The sequence below is a fragment of the Ursus maritimus genome, unplaced genomic scaffold (genome assembly GCF_017311325.1).
Source record: "Ursus maritimus isolate PB19 unplaced genomic scaffold, ASM1731132v1 scaffold_32, whole genome shotgun sequence".
Classification (NCBI taxonomy): domain Eukaryota; kingdom Metazoa; phylum Chordata; class Mammalia; order Carnivora; family Ursidae; genus Ursus; species Ursus maritimus.
In genome coordinates, this window is record NW_024425786.1 from 20,486,378 (window position 1) to 20,502,464 (window position 16,087).

At 54.5% G+C, this 16,087-nt stretch overlaps 1 protein-coding gene across 1 annotated transcript in view; it reads right to left on the reverse strand.

The window, feature by feature from the left end:
- Positions 1 to 5,618, reverse strand: part of FGR (FGR proto-oncogene, Src family tyrosine kinase) — a 10,076-nt gene extending 4,458 nt beyond the window's left edge. Inside the window, 4 exon segments of the mRNA XM_040619094.1 lie at positions 1 to 11; positions 3,856 to 3,954; positions 4,795 to 4,897; positions 5,392 to 5,618. The exon segment at positions 1 to 11 is cut by the window's left edge and continues 11 nt beyond it. Of these exon segments, the coding sequence (XP_040475028.1) occupies positions 1 to 11; positions 3,856 to 3,954; positions 4,795 to 4,897; positions 5,392 to 5,608 (430 nt within the window). The 5' untranslated portion in view covers positions 5,609 to 5,618.
- Positions 5,619 to 16,087: the final 10,469 nt, after the last annotated feature.

Genomic DNA, 16,087 nt, shown 5'->3' on the forward strand with positions numbered 1-16,087 from the left:
CAAAGTACCACCTGTTGGGAAGGACGAGCAAGAGTCAGATATACCCAGTTCCACCCCCAGCTCAGCCTCCAGGGGGAAAACCACCTCACTAGCCAAGATTCAATTTCCTCACTCGTGGAATGGGGCTCACACACCGGCTTCACAGCCCGGTCATGAGAAGCACAGAGACAGGGAATGTAGAATGCTGGGCTCCAAGTAGGTGCCCAATTAGGGTTAGGCTTCTCCTCTCCACTCTTTCGGTTTCTCTTCAACTAAAATTGCTAAGACCTTAGTTACTAGTGACCTCATCAGGGTGCTACCGGTTCCTTCACGCATCTCACTACTGCGCCTCCGTGGGCTCATCTTGCAGATGGGGAACCTGAGGCTCAGAGAGGGGAAGTGACCTTCTTGCAGGACTGGTTGAGAGGTCTACCTGCAGTCCTTTGCTGCTCAGCCTAGTTCTTTTCCCACCAGCCAGGCAATCTCTCAGATCCTTCTTCCCACATCCACCCCTACCCCCAAACCCTTTCCTCCTGTGACTTCCAAACAACAGCCTTTGCTGCTTCTCCCCCTCTTTCTGATTGCTCCTGCTTGGCTCTCACTGCTGTTTTTCCTTCATTCTCTGAAATTTCGATGTTCTTACAAGGCTCGACTTCAACCTCAGGTGTCAAGCGTTCCTGTTCTGTCTTGGATATTCTTCCTGGGACTGAACTGTAGCCTTAAATCCGCTGTGAAAGTACGCTGGGGGAATGCAAGTGGTCCACAAGTAGCCGAGAAGACTCACATGTCCCCTGATGACTGAACTGGCCAGGCTGGGGCCAAGGTGGCTCAGTCGGTCAAGGTCTGCCTTTGACTCCGGAGGGTCCTGGGATCCAGTCATGTGTCTCCTGGGTCAGGCTTCCTGCTCAGTGGGGAGTCTGCTTCTCCTTCTCCCTCTCTCTGCCCCTCCTTCCCTCCAACAGCCCCCCCATGCGTGCATGCACTCTTCCCCCCCCGCCCTTCCTTCCCCCCATGCGTGCATGCACTCTCTCTCAAACAAATAAATAAAATCTTTAAAATAAATAAATAATAGGCCAGTCTATACCTGGGTACTAGGCACAGTTTGGGAAGGCATTGGCAAGTGGAGTGTCCAGGCGGACAGGAAGGATGGGGAAGGAAGAACTGTGTAGATGGAACACACTCCCAAGTTTTTGGAAAGCCCTGCCCCCCCCATACCCATGATAGTAGTTACTTCCTTAATAATTAACTTAATAATAGCAGTACTTATTTTATGTCATGTTGCTTTAATACATATTATATTCATTTAGTTCTTGTTTTAAAGATTATTTATTTATTTATTTACTTGCTAGAGAGAGAGAAGTACAAGCAGGGGGAGCAGCAGAGGGAGAGGGAGAAGCAGCTCCCCACTGAGCAGGGACCCCAACACAGGGTCCCTGGACCCCGGGATCATGACCTGAGCCGAAGGCAGATGCTCAACTGATTGAGCCACCCAGGCACCCCAGTATTTATTTAGTTCTTATAACAGCGTTGGGAGGTAGGTCCTATTATTAACCCCCACTAGACAGATGAGGAAATGGAGATACCTAGTGGTTAAGCAACTTGCCCAAGGTCACACACTCTTAGGCTGTGTCGCCAGAATAGCAACACAAGTTGTCTGCTCAAGGGCCTGCACTCTTAACCACAACATTGCTCTTAACCATGACACTGCAACGAGTGCCTCTCAGGGCTTCGTGACGCTGCCCCTTAGATGTGGACGCAAGCATGAACCCCCATTCCTCCCACCTTCCGCATCATCACCCCGTCTCTCCTCCATGACTCCTACCACTTTCCCCAGATGAAGGCCTCACCCCCTCTGAGCTCAGGACCCCAGTAACTCCCCTCTTCTCGGGGACACCTCTCCCCTACCAACCTGCCCCCACCTGCAACCTCCCCATCCCACCAACCTCTATATATGCCCCCATTTCTTCCTTCCCCCCAAAAAACTGTTCTAAGCCCTAACTTGCCATCAACATTCTGCTATATCTCTCACCTTCCCTTCACTTGAAAAAGCACTTCACACTTGGGTCTCTACTTCCTCACCTCCTACTCCCTCCCAGGCTCTGCTGTCTGGACCCCACCCCCAGTTCACACAGAGAGATCTCTCACCAAGGTCACCTCCATTGCCAAATCCAGAGGCAGCCTCTGACACTCCCTTTCTTGCTTCCTGCAACCTCTCCTCCACCCTCTTGGCTGTTCTGACTTGGCTTGGCCTGGTTTTCCAACAGCAACTTCTCGTTCAAGGCAGCTTTCTCCAAAGTTGGGTCTTAGGACTAATCTCTTTCTCACTCTCCTCCCCTTCCTTCACGCTCTCATGCAGCTTTAATTGTCACCTCCACTCCGAAGAGTCCTGGATTTCTACCCCAGCCCAGGGGTGCCCTCTGCAAGAGCCACAGCAAACAAAGAGCCTTAGTGCCATCTGGGAGAAGATGCCCCTTCCTCTGGGGTAATTCAGCGGCCTAGCTGGGCCTGGGTTGGGCCCCTCTCATAGAAAGCACAGCCCAATCCAATTGCTGGCCGTGTCTTCCCCCTGGGTGTTCCTCTCTGCGAACCTCAATCCATCAAATACCCCCACCAGAGCCCAGGTAACTATACCCTCTCCTGTGCTCCCCAGTTTAGCAAATGGCACCATCACCCACTCAGTTCCTCAAGAAGACTTTGGGTCACCCTCGATTCCTCCCACTCCCCATAACGCAATGGCAAATTAGTCACCAAGTCCTGGTGACTCCCACTCTGCAGTCTCTCAATCTTTTCTTTTCCCATACATGTGTATATATATATATATGCACATAGATTAAAAAGTTTTTTATGAGCCTTGGTTTTCTCATCTGTAAAATGGGGACAACAATAATATCAATAGTGTGACTATGAGAATTAAATGACTCAAGGGAGGTAAAGTCCCTGTCATCATATCTCAGGTTATAATGGTACACTATGAATGATAGTTTCCTGTCTCGTCAACAGAATTAATTCTTTTTTTTTCTAAGGTTTTATTTATTTATTTGAGAGAGAGAGTGTGCGCGCGCGGGCGAGCTGGTGGAGGAGCAGAGGGTGAGGGACAAGCAGACTCTGTTTAGCTTGGAGCCAGACGCAGGGCTCTATCCCAGGCCCCTGAAATCATGACCTGAGCCGAAATCAAGAGTTGGACGCTGTGCACCTGGGTGGCTCATTGGTTGGACATCCGACTCTTGGTTTCAGCTGGGGTCTTGGGATGCGGATCTGAGCTCAGCGGGGAGTCTGCCTCTCTCTCTCTCTCCCCCCCCTGCCCCCCTCCTGTTTGCTCTCTGTCTCTCTAAAATAAATCAATGAATCTTAAAAAAAAAAAAAAGAGTCCGATGCGTAACCGACTGAGCCACCCAGGTGCCCCTTTAACAGAATTAATTCTAAGTAATATCCCCTTGCATTTGTTTCGAGTTTTACAAATTTTGAAAGCCCCTATGCTGTTGTTATCACTGAGAGTCAATATGCTAATGCTTAGCAAGTGCAGCCAGACTATCTGGGTTCAAAACCAGCTCTACCTACTGACACGCCATGGGAACTCGGGTAGGATATTTAATTTCTCTGTGCCTCACTTGCCTCATTCATAAAGCAGGATAATATTAGTTTCTAACTCTGTTAATACCCAGAAAGCACTTTGAATAGTGCCCAGAACATAGTCCATGCTACATAAATATTATTTACGGTCATAAACGTCATTATTCCCTTCCCTTATTCTCAAAATGACCTCACAGAATTACAGGTAAGAAGACAGGCTCAGCGTGGGGCTGTGACTCAGAAGTGGCCTTGGACTCCAGGGTCCTGTCCTGTCCGTAGGGATGGCCACCTCCCACCCCTACTCACTCTTCAGCCTGGATGGAGTCCACAGGGGCGACGTAGTTGCTGGGGATATAGCCAGTTTGTCCGGAGCTGAGAGACCGGGCTTCCCACCAGTCACCCTCACTGCGGACACAGGACACAGGGCGTCAGTGGCAGCCCAGTCCCCTGGAGCACCCTGGGGCCAGGCAGAGCCATGCGAAGGGTCAGGTGGAGACTAGCCCCACCCACCCTTCACCTTGGGCACACACACACACACACACACACACCACACACACACACCCCAGGGCTTTTGTCTGTTCTGCTCTCGGCCACTGAAGCTACTAGCCCAGGAGACTTTTCCCTGCAGAAGCAACACGTCTGGGGATGTGTGGGCCTCCTGGCTTTCTCCTCCGGCTCCTCAGCGGGCTGGGGTTTGGGTGGGCAGTGGACGCTAACTCAGTCACTTCCCCACTGAAATCCTCCCCTACCCCTAATGACTATATATTTCCTTCTGGATAAAATCCAGATTCTTCCACATGGCTTCAAAAGCCCTATAGAATCTGTTTCCACCTGCCTCTCTAGCTTCCGCTCTCTTCATTCTACACTTCATACTTTATGATCCACCAAGACTGAGCCACTTGGTGGTTTACAGAAGTCATCATTTATTCTCATTTTCTCTCACTCTCTCTTCCTCTTTTCTCACCTCTTCCTTCAACATCTAGTCATTTTTCCAGTCTCACCTCAGAAATCACCTTCTCCAGGAAGCCTGCCTTGATTACTAGATTCAAGACCATGTTTAGTGTTCTTTCTGGGCCCGTATGTCTTCATGCTCCCCCTACATAGTAGCGATTACTCGGAGTTGTTATTGTCATGTATCTGTGTCCCCAACTAGGCTGGAGCTTTCTGAGGGACCAGGTAGCATTCTTGTCCGGGTCCTGCTCCCAGCCCCGGCCATGTCCTGAGCCGGGTGGCCGGGTTACTTACGTGTTGTTCAGGACGTGGAACTTCTCACCCTTGGTGAAGGTGAGGTCATCCTCTGTCCGGGCCTCATAGTCATACAAGGCGATGAACAGGGTCACCCCAGTCCCTGCAGAGTCAGGGCTACTCAGCAGAGTAGGGCATGGGACGGGGGCTCCAAGGGGCCTGCACCCCCCAGGGTCCTGTTCCCCAACCAGGCTCTGTGCCTCCCCATGGCTGCAGCACCTGGTTCCCAAAGGCCTCTGGAGCCCAGTGGATTTCTGATTTGGGCTTCACAGCTTGGCTTCCCATGCATTCAAGGCACATGCCTTCCAGCCCATCCCTACCACCCTGGGGAGCTCCCAAGTCACCCATTCCCCCTCTTTCCCACCAAGACTTCCCACTGGGGGCCTGTCATCAGGGTCCCTCTCTCAGATGGGAACAGAGCTATGTCTTCCCCTCAGACTGGGATTTCTGAGGTAGGGCCGTATATTCTCCCTCAGACTGTGCTCTGAAAGCAGGGCGGTGTCTCCCACGCCATACCAGAGTCTCCTAAGGTGTCTCCCTTTCCCCCAGGTTCTCCCACGGTCCAGGCAGTGCCCGCCTCCAGCCCACCAGACTCACCTGAGATGGCCCTGATGGTGCCCCCATCGAGGAAGGCCGGGGTGGTGGACTGAGTGGGGAAGTTGTAGTTCGGGATATGGGCTAAGGAGGACACAGTCCGGGCCTGAGTAGGGTCAGGGCCATAGCGGTCCGCAGCCCCACCGCCCCTGAAGTCCCTTTCCAGGCCAACGTCCTCCTTGAGCGCCGGCTCGGACTTCTTGCAGAACACACAGCCCATTCCAGGCACCCTGCTACAGAAGGGGGTACGCCTCACTCTGGGCCCCTGCCAGACAGACCCCCCATGTACACGTGCACGCACGTGCGCACACGCACACTCACATGTGCACGCAGCGTCCCCTCTCAGGTCCTCCCTGTGGAAGGTAAAGGTGAGACGAGGCTGCATTTGCATGGGTCTACCTCCCGGCGCTGTCGTACGTTTGCAGAGAGAATGTCTGCCCTTAGTGGGCTGGTTTTCTGCTTTGGGATGCGGCGGTGGTTATTGATGTATTTTTGCCTCCTCTTGCTTCAATACATTGTGTTTTTGTGACTTCTTCAGAGTGCTTGTACATGTGTGTCTTTTGTGTGTCTCTAAGTATTTGTGAGTTTGCCTGTGGATGTGTCTATGTGTGTGACCCGTCTTGTGAACGTTTGTACGTCTGTGTGAGCATATGAGTGTGGGTACATGTCTCTGTGCATGTGATGGCTCTGTGTGTATTCATGTCTTCTGAGTGTATACGTATGTACACTGTTTCTGTACAAGTGTGTATGTGTGTTCCTGTGTGTGTGTGTGTATCTTTGTGCATGCAGGGGGTCTGTGTGAGTAGATGCCTGTGTGTCTGTGTGTCTGACCATGTGCATAGCCCTGTGTGGGTGTATATGTGCCTGTGTGTGTGTGTGTGTGTGTGTGTGTGTGTGTGTATCCAGGTCGGTGTGAGTATGTGTGACTGTCTCTGTGTGTACGTGTGTGTGTCTCCCTCTGTCTAGGTATCGAGACATGTTTGTGTGTGAGTGTGTGTGAGGGCTCTGTGTGTCTGCACCTGGAGATTCGCTGCAGGGGGATCAAGGCCATTTCCTGTTGTGGGTCCAGCCTCTGGCCTCTCAAGCTGCCTCTTTGTGGCTCCCCCATCTGTTACCTAGCAACGGGGCTCTTGGAGGAGGAGGGGGCTGTGATGAGTTGTGGGGCTCAGGAAGGCCACCCCACCCCTTTTCCTGACCCTGAAAGCCCTCAGTCCCCACTCTCCCCACTCACCCTTCAGGCCCCTACTCCTGGGTCAGCGGGGCTGCGGCATGGTCCTTGGGAGGGGCCAGAGACCTGAGGGCGAGAGAGAAGGACGGGGAAGATGAAGGCTCTGCCAAGGTTCCTGCAAGCCAGCTGCCAGCTTCTGCCCTCTCCAGGAAGCCAGGCCCGGGCTCTGTCCCAGCATGACTTCTGCCTCCGTTTTCCTTCCCACTGCCCCTGGCGAACTTACACACGCCCCCTCACACAGGACACACCACCCACACCAACTCTCTCACACTCATATCCACCTGACACACCCACTCGCCAGCACACACACACACCAGCACATAGTCACACGCCAACACCCACAGCATACACTTGCGTGAGTTTGCTCACCAACACCACCAACACACTGACACAAACTAACTCTCACACAAGCCCAAGCTCTGATACACAGATACATACACGCACACATACGTAGGCACATGGGCTGCCTCTCAGGGTGACAGACTCCTAGTCAGACCCATGGCTTTCCTTGATTTCTATCAAGCCATACTCAGCTCGCTCACAGGCCCCCAGCCACTGGCTCCTAAGAGCGAGCCCTTCCTCCGCACGCTGCCTCTGCCCCCACCCTGGGTCCAGCCTCGCATCCGTAAGCCCCCGCAGCCCCAGGGTCCCATCTGGCAGCAGGGTGAAGGTGGACACCTGCCTCCAGAGCTTGCTCCTATCCCCACATCAGGCGAAGGCCCAGGTCAGAAACCAGGGCCACCAGGATCCTTTGGGGAGCCCCCCACATGAGCCAAGACTTTCCCGAAAGCTATGCCCTCTGAGCAACAGGGCAGCAGATCATTGAGCAAGGGCTCCCCACGCCCCGCCAGAAACTCTGCCATTGCAACACTTAGAGAGGAACTGCTGGGGAGAGGGTTTCTTAAGATGTGAGAGGAATGGAGAGTCGTAGGGTGGGGCCAACCCTGTGAACCCTGATTTCCCCCAGGGGGGCTGAGGACCCTTGGGACTGCTGCCCCCGCCTTCCTTTCTCGAGCCCCCAAGTCCAGTTCCCTTGTGGACATCCTCCTCCTCTCTCTGGGTCCTGCTCCTCCTACTGAGTATACTCACCTCTTCCAGGAAGCCTTCCTGGCTCCACCGGATCCAGCTGCCTAGCCGATGTCTCTGTCACATCAGAGCCTTGACCCCTAATCTAGACCCACCAGCCCCTCTCACTCTTCACTGTAACTGTTCTCCGGTGTGTGTAGGGGAGTGACACCCATCTGGTGTACTGTGAGGCGGGCTGTGGTGAGAACCCTAAAATAGCCTGTGTTCACTAAGCCATCGCTGTGATCTTCACCTCAGGACCCCTCCCCCAGGGTGCAACCACTGTGTCTGAAAGACTCCAGGACACTGAGGGCTGGTCAGGGCCAGGGAGAGAATATCGGTGGAGGTGGGGGCATTCCGGGCCCAGGGCAAGAGGCGATTTCAGGCACTGAGGGGACAGATGGGGGTAAGATGAAAACTAAGGTTACAGGGTGAGAAATGGAGGTCTTTTCACAGGAAGACACCGACGCATCGCAAGTGACACACGGGGCCTACACCAGATCCCCGCAGCCCTCCTGACGCATTCTTGCACGCACATGTGACCTCAGCCACACACAGCACCTCACGGAGACTCCGAGCTCCTCTACACACAGACATCTTCAAGGACACAGACGACCCCCCCGGCCCTCCCCCACCTACACACACACGTGCACACACACACCCCGTACACGCCGCCTCTGCACAGCAGAGACAGAGACTGAGAGATACAGAACAGCAGAGATGGGAGTTACAGCACTCACGAGGTGCCAGCCACGGCACTGAACACTTGACACATGTTACTGTGTTTTATTCTCATAACAACGCTCTGACGTATTACTATTATTGATAAGGTAACTGAGGCACGGCGAGCTTTAGAGACAGGCCCGAGGTCATGCCCATGATGAATCCTGACATTTGGCTCCAGCATCTGCGCCAGCCCTCTCCACTGCCTGGTCACAGACAAGGGTAATGACAGCCACTCCCGCCAGCATACAGAGACAACGAGCCCCCAGAGGGACATACGGAGATGTACAGAGCCCTCTCCCAAGTCACAGACCCACACAGAGCACCTCTCTAAAAGAGACACAGAGTTGTACAACCTCTTGGGTCCCCACATAGAGACAAGGTTGCCCCTTCCAAAAATACCCACATAAATATCACCACAACATTTTTATTTTTTTTAATTCTTTTTTTTTAAGTAGGCTGTAGGCTCAATGCGGGGCTCGAACTCACAACCCCGAGATCAAGAGTAGCGCGTGGGGTGGGGGGTCAGAAACTGTGAGCCTCTGAGAAGGAAGCAGAGGGCTCTGTGGGCTGAGGAAGAGCCCTGGCAGGGAGGGGCAGTGTGGGGAGCAGGCAGTGGGGAGCAGCTCTCAGAACCTGGCACTCCCCGGCCTGCTGGGGACCGAAGTCCAGGGCTGGGCATGGCTCTCAGGGCACTGGTATGCTGAAGGGGTTGTTGGGATGTGGGGCGAGGGAGCGGGGCACAGAGTCTGGCACCTGCACGGTCCAAGGCATGGGGGGGGCACGCTGGATGTGACCACACTCATGTGGCTTTGTCAGAGGAAAGAGAGACAGAGAAAGAGAAGGCAGAGACAGAGAGACAGAGACTGAGAGATACAAAGAGACAAAGAGAAACAGTGTGCTGTGCTGGCGCGCTGACTCTCAAAGGAAAAAAAAGGCCTGACTTGTAGCATTTGCTGATTTCCGTTGTATAAATATTCCCACCATGGCTGATTTCAAGTAACCGAGGTGACTTCGTGAACCCTGGGCTGGGAAAAGATTCACACCATCAGCCCCCAGAGCCGGAACTAGCTGCTCCAGCAGCTCACTGCCAGGAAGGAATAAAAAGAGACAAACAGAGATAGAAATGAGAAATAGAAAGACAACAGAGAGACAGAGATGGAGAAAGAGAAAGGTAGAACTTAAGAGAAACTCAGGGAATGGAAGAGTCAAAGGCAGAGGAGAAAAGACAGAAGAAGCAGGTTGGGTCCTCTGTGCTCCAGCATCTGCAGACAGACAGCCCCCAGGACTCCCCCTCCCTGCCCACCTCAGATCCCAGGTGGTGCCCCTAGCTCTGCTGAGAGTCATTCGACTTCCTAGAAGTCTGGGTGGCAATAACTATTAGTCTAAAATTTCTCATTTATTAAGTACTTACTCAGTGCCTGGCATTGTGCCAAGCAATTCCCATGCATGATCTCATTTCGTTACCCCAGGAAGTAGCATTTATTACTACCCCTCTTTTACAGATAAGCAAACTGAGTCGCAGAGATGTTAAGTAACTTCCCCAAGATCACACAGCAAGTAAGGGGAGGCAAAAATGCAACCCCGATCCGTCTGGCTCCAATCCCACTCTAAGCACTCTTCTATTTTGTAGGCCTAGTAGAAGCAATAACGTGTGTTCCCTTCATGAGCACCTACTACGTACCAGGCCCTGGGCTACATGCTCTCAGTCCCCCTCACAGCCCAGAGAGGGGAGGCCAAAAATCGGGCTGCAGGTATTAGAGCCGAGGTCCACCCAGCACTGGGGTGCTCCCGCCGTCAACACCTCCCTCTGTGTGGCCCTCCCCAGCTCTGTTCTTTTACTTTTACTTTTTTTTTTTTTAAGCAAGCTCTATGCCCCACTTGAGGGGACTTGAACTCATGACCCCCAGATCAAGAGTCGCAGGCTCTACCGACGGAGCCAGCCAGGCGCCCCTCTTCTTGATATTCCATTATGAGCTCTGGACCCTGGATGAATGATATCAGCCCTCCGAGCCTCAGTTTTTGCATCTGTACCTTCTGTGCAGTTGTTGGAAGGCCTGAAGAGACGCCTCTTACCCAGTGGGCAGTGGCCAAGAGAGGCTGAGACCCGTGAGCAGCAAAGCTACAATGCCCCCCCCCCCCGGGGACTATTTGTCAGTTCATCTCCCTCCCGTGTGTAGGGGGGAGAGTGACTTGCTCAAGGTCAGACAGCCTCCCAGGGGATTCAAAGCCAGGACCATTAATTCAGGTCCAGAGTTCAGTTCACACCGTGGCTGTGTTCTTCAGGGCCTGCGCAGGAGGTCACGCTGTCCCTGACGAGTATACGTCATATTTCCAGCCCACGGCCAAGGGAACATACCACCCCTGCCACATGGCAGCTGGCTGCTCACCAGGGAGCCTACCTCAGGCCTAGCCCTACTCCTGAACATCAGAGCCCCAGGCCCACCCATCCTTTCTTGAGGTCCACGCGTCCCGAAGCCATGTCAGGGCTTTGATGTAGACACAGGGTGTCCTGTTCCCCCCAACCCCTGCCAAGTATCTGTGGCACCTGGAGACAGATTTAAGCTTAATTCTACACGGCCTGACAACTAGCTCGAGACATTGGGGAAGCCGGTTCACCTCTCTGAGCCGTAGTTTCTTCGCCTAGAAAATAGGAATATAAATCTCGACCTTGTGGGGTTGCTTCTGAGCATCAGATGTGAAAGCACCAGGCACACAGCTGGTGCTCAGTGAACTTTCACTTCCGCTCCCTTCCCTTGAGGAAGGCCCCTCCAAGGCCCAGGGAGGGGGAGCGGCAGGGCGGAGAAGAAAGAGAAGTTCCCAGGGTGAGGTGGGAGGGCTGAGTTAGTTCAGTTGCCTGGGGGGGTTTCAGAAAGAGGGAACTGGGACTTTGGGCAGCAGCAGGAAACCACCATCCGGCAAGAGTTCCGGCTGCTCTTCAGGGCTCTGGGCTGGCCAGGGCCAGGGCACAAGCCTCAGCCCCACTGTGCCCCATCCCCTCACCCAAGACGGGAGCCCTCTGACCGAAGGCTTCTATCCCTCACCCACAGAGGCCCTCCGCCCCTCACTGAACTCCGGTGTCTCTTACAAACCCCCAGCTCCTTCACAGAGGCCTCACCTCTCATTGAACCTCTAACCATCCCACACCATTCTTTCTTGAGGCCTTATAACACCTCACCCCAAACACCCAGGGCCTAAAAAGACATACCCCAGTCTGACTCTACCCCTTGTGGGCCAGGTGTGGTGGGGGCATGTGAGGGAGGGGCCCTATCTTTGCCACACTAGCTTTACCCCCCACATGATCCTGAAGGTGTCAGCTGAATTTTCTCCACTTGTGTGGGTAATGGTGATTTCTCATCTGTTGCCAAAAAGTCACCCACCAGCTCCTAAGAGTCTTTAGGCATTCAAGATTTTGAGGAGATGGGAGCCAGGGGTGGCCCAGGGGGAGCTGAGGGAATAGGAGTCTAGATTCCACAGTGTGGCCAGACAGGAAGCCTCCTCCCCTGGTTCCACCTTATACCAGCCTAAACCCTCAAACCAGGCGGTCTGCTGGTCTGCTTGGTGCACAAAGGGCTGGCTTCTCCTTCCCCAGCTCTGGGGTCCTCCTACCCGGCCTCCCAAGGTCTGGCCACTTCCTTTGCCCTATTAGCTCCAGGTGGCTGTAGAGAGCACCCAAACACCCACACATATGCTCACAGGCTCGTGCTCATTCACTCAAAGCCCAAAACATACTCACAAACACTCTGACACCTCACTCACAGCTTCAGGCCCACTGGGTTCAAGCAGCCCATGAACTCCACACCTCCCGCAATTCGCCAGTCACCCACTCCCCTATCCACAAGGCTACAAGGGATCTCTAGGGATGAGGAGGGAACTCAGGCCTCAGCTCTGGCTACTTCTTTCAACACATCAGGGACAAGATGCTCGGGTTCTGAGTCCCTACTTCTGGCCCCATCAGTCCTTGACTACTGAACGTCCCTCTTCCTATCTGTGAAGTGAGAACAAAGCCCTGCTCTCCCATTACCACCACCGATGGAAGGAAGCCAAAAGACTCAGGGGTCACTGGGTGTGGTACCATTGGCGCTGGGGGCAGACCTCAAACCTGCCGACTTTCCCAGTATGGGAACATCAACAGATCCACACACATGTATTTACTAGATGTCACTTGTGTGCTGGTCCTGGAGGCCCTGTCAGGCTTTCTGTACCCCCTCCATGGTTTTGGGAAGGTGAAAGAAAGAATCCCCCCCCCCCCGCAGGTCAGTAATAACTCTTAACCCCTCCAGGACGCTCTGCAAAAACTGCGTTCTAAAGCACCTGATTCTGGGGATTTGGGATGGAATGGGGGATGGGAGCCGAGTAGGGGCAAAGGTAATTTCCCCCCATAATTCAAACGAGGAAAATGCGGCCCAGAGAAGCCCTGTAACTTGTCTGAAGTCACACAGCCATCAAGGGCCCAGTCTGGCTAAGTCCCTGCGACTGCAGAGCCTCACCCCAGGATGCCTGAACACTGAGCATCATTGCCCTACTCCTCTGCCCAGAAACCTGCCCCCGACGGACGACCCAAAATGGGGGCGAAAGGGGTACCAAAGGGGGCTGCGTGGGCAACGCGCCCAATAGCGGCGAAGCGCGGGGCTCTGCCTCTCCACCCTCTGGTTGCTACGGAGACAGCCTCTCCGGGCAATTGCGGTCAAAAGCAGGATTTCCGTCGGGGTTGCCAGCAATTCCCGGATCCCAAGGGGAACGTGGACCGAGACCGCCACTGGGGGCGGGAAGGGGGCACCCAGAGAGGCCCATCCCTGCTGAGGGCGGGGACTTCCCCAGGAAGCCGGGACCCACGCCTCTAGCGCCTTGGAGGAGTCCCCTCGCCATCCGGGACCCGCCCACCAGTGCGGGGGCGGGAGGGCGTAGGGGGCTGCAATTTTGGCAGCCTCCCCGCCCCACCAGGCTGCTGGCTTCCCCCTCGACTTCTGATGATTCGGGATAGGGGGACTGCCCGGACCCCCGGGAATTGTGCCCCACATTCTGCATCCTCCAGAAATGGTTCTCCTTGACCTCCAGGAAACTCCCTTACCTGGTCCTCCCAGCACCCCCCCACACACACACCTAGTTCCCCTCTTCCAGAACGCTCAGCTTCCCCCCAGATCCTCACTTTCAAGGTCCCCTCAGTTTATTTCCCCAGCCCCTTTGGGAGGGTCTCCTTAGTCCCTCTCCCCTGACTCAGCCCCCTTCCCAAATTCTATTAATTTCACTCTACAGGTGCCCTGCATTTTCCCTACCAGACCCTTTTTAGGGGGTTCCCTTAATCTTCTTTCCTCATATTCTTTCAGCTCCCCCCCCCCCGATTTTATCAGTCTCTTTCTCCAGGTCTCCTCAGTTTTCCTCCTGAGGTCCTTTTCGGGGGTGAGGTCCCTCCTCCTCCAATTCAGCACCCCCCCACCCCCAGCCGTCCCACCCGGGCGCGGGGCGGGCGGGCCGGAGGCGGGGCGCCGCGCGGCCCGTCCAGCCCCACCTGACGGCCGCCTACCTGGTCCCCGGGGAGGCCGCCTCGGACGGACCCCGGGCGAGCCGGCCGGGCTCCCAGCCGCCGCGAGTGCAGACGTTGTGGGGAACGGGGCCGGGGGCGGAGGGGAACTGGGGAGCTGCCGGCCTCTGACCGCCGCCCGCTCTGGGCCGGGAGGAGGAAGCGTCCTCGGACTTCTCTTATTGAAGCCCTGCGGCGGCGGCGGTGGCGGGGAGAACTCACAGTCACGCCCCAGCCCCAAGCCGGCTGCCCCAGGCGGGGAGGGGCCCTCAGATCCCAGGCCCGCCCGCTCCCGCTTCCAGCCTCCCCCCTCCTCGCCCGCCCACCCGGGTGACGGGGGCTTGGGCTCTCCCAGCCCTCTCCTTGAACCCCAGCTCCTCCTCCAGACCTGAGCCCCCAGCACGGCCTTCCCAAAGGTCCCCTCCAAAAGGGCAGGCTCCTCAGCCCCAGAAGCACCTGCTGTTTTAGACTGATTGGATTTGAGGTTAAGAAGCAACTTTTGTCTAGCACGGAAGCCCACCCCACCCCCTTTTCGCGGCTGGGAAAACTGAGACCAGATGTGGGCAGGCCTTACCCAAGTTCTCCACAGCCCGTTGACTTCAGATTGCTGTCACCAGAGCCACTGCGGATCCAATCACCTTGCCCGGCCTCCCTTAGGACCTGGACAAGTGGGGGCACAGGGACGTAGGATGGAGGGGAGCAGCGGGGGACCCTTCTCTCAGGAGACTGCTTTTCAGAGGAATCAGCCCTCAGGCCACACTGAAGAAGGGGAAGCATGTTAGCCTCCCCCTCCACACACACACAGAAAAACCAAGTGTCATCCTCCAGCGCAGTTCCAGCCTATGTGACTAGGAGGGATCCCTGACACCCCCCCCCGCCCCGCCCAACACACACACCTGGGGTTCAATCCTACCTCCCACCACTGTTACTTCTTCAGCCTTAAACCAAGGACCAGGAGAATCCCTCCTCCTCTGGGGAGGAGATGTGTGTGTGGGAGGGCTGTTTGGTGGCGATGTGTATTGGGATATGATGGGAAGGCAGGGCGGGTGTGTGAGCACAGGTGTGTGTGTGTGATTGTAGGCAATGAAATTGGTGACTGCAATTTGTAATCAACAACTGGGACACATTTTGCAGGCACATGTGTTTCCATGTATGAGCAGGCATGTCTGTGAATGTGTGTGTGCGCACACGCATGTGCATGCATGCTCAGGTATGGCCCAATGTGATTGTGGGATGTAGGTAAGAATGCTTTTCTCTTGGGGCGCCTGGGTGGCACAGCAGTTAAGCGTCTGCCTTCGGCTCAGGGCATGATCCCGGTGTTATGGGATTGAGCCCCACATCAGGCTCCTCCACTATGAGCCTGCTTCTTCCTCTCCCACTCCCCCTGCTTGTGTTCCCTCTCTCGCTGGCTGACTCTATCTCTTCAAATAAATAAAAAAATAAAATCTTTAAAAAAAAAAGAATGCCTTTCTCTTAGGAAAATGGGAGGAGGGATGGGGAGGAAGACACAGGAGAGGAGGTGGACGTGCAGGGACTGGGGAATGGCGGTCTCCGTTAGCTGGGCGGCATCGCAGACACCAGCAAGCACTCCCCACCTGGCTATTGGTCCACACGTTCAATTAACAAACAAACAAATATTTATCATTGCCTGTCAGGTGCCAGACTTAGGGGACACAGAGATTAATGAGACTGGTCCCTGTCCCTAAGGGATATCCCAATCTACCAGGCTCTCTCTGTCATCCTTTAAGTTCTGGTTCCTCAGGAGGCTTTGCCTGACTGCCACCCCTCTCCCAGCAGAGTACTCAGCACAGGTGACCCCTGCCTCCTGTGTTTTCCTCAAGGGTAAGGACTGACTCTGACTCTTGTCAATGCTCCCAGCACCCAGAGTAGTGCTGGCACAGAATAGCATGTTCTCTGGGCATAGGAATGCATGAATCAATCAAGGAACAAAGGACCTAACAGGTGAACAAATGAAAGCCCAATGAAAAAATAAATAATTGAAGGTAAGAGGTAAAGAACGAATGACAGAATTCAAGAATCAATGACCGAGTAAGCAAATGAATGGAAGAACAAAACTGCTTATACTTTTATTTATTTTTTAAAAAGATTTTATTTATTTATTTGAGAGAAAGAGTGAGAGAGCACGAGCAGTGGGGGGGGGG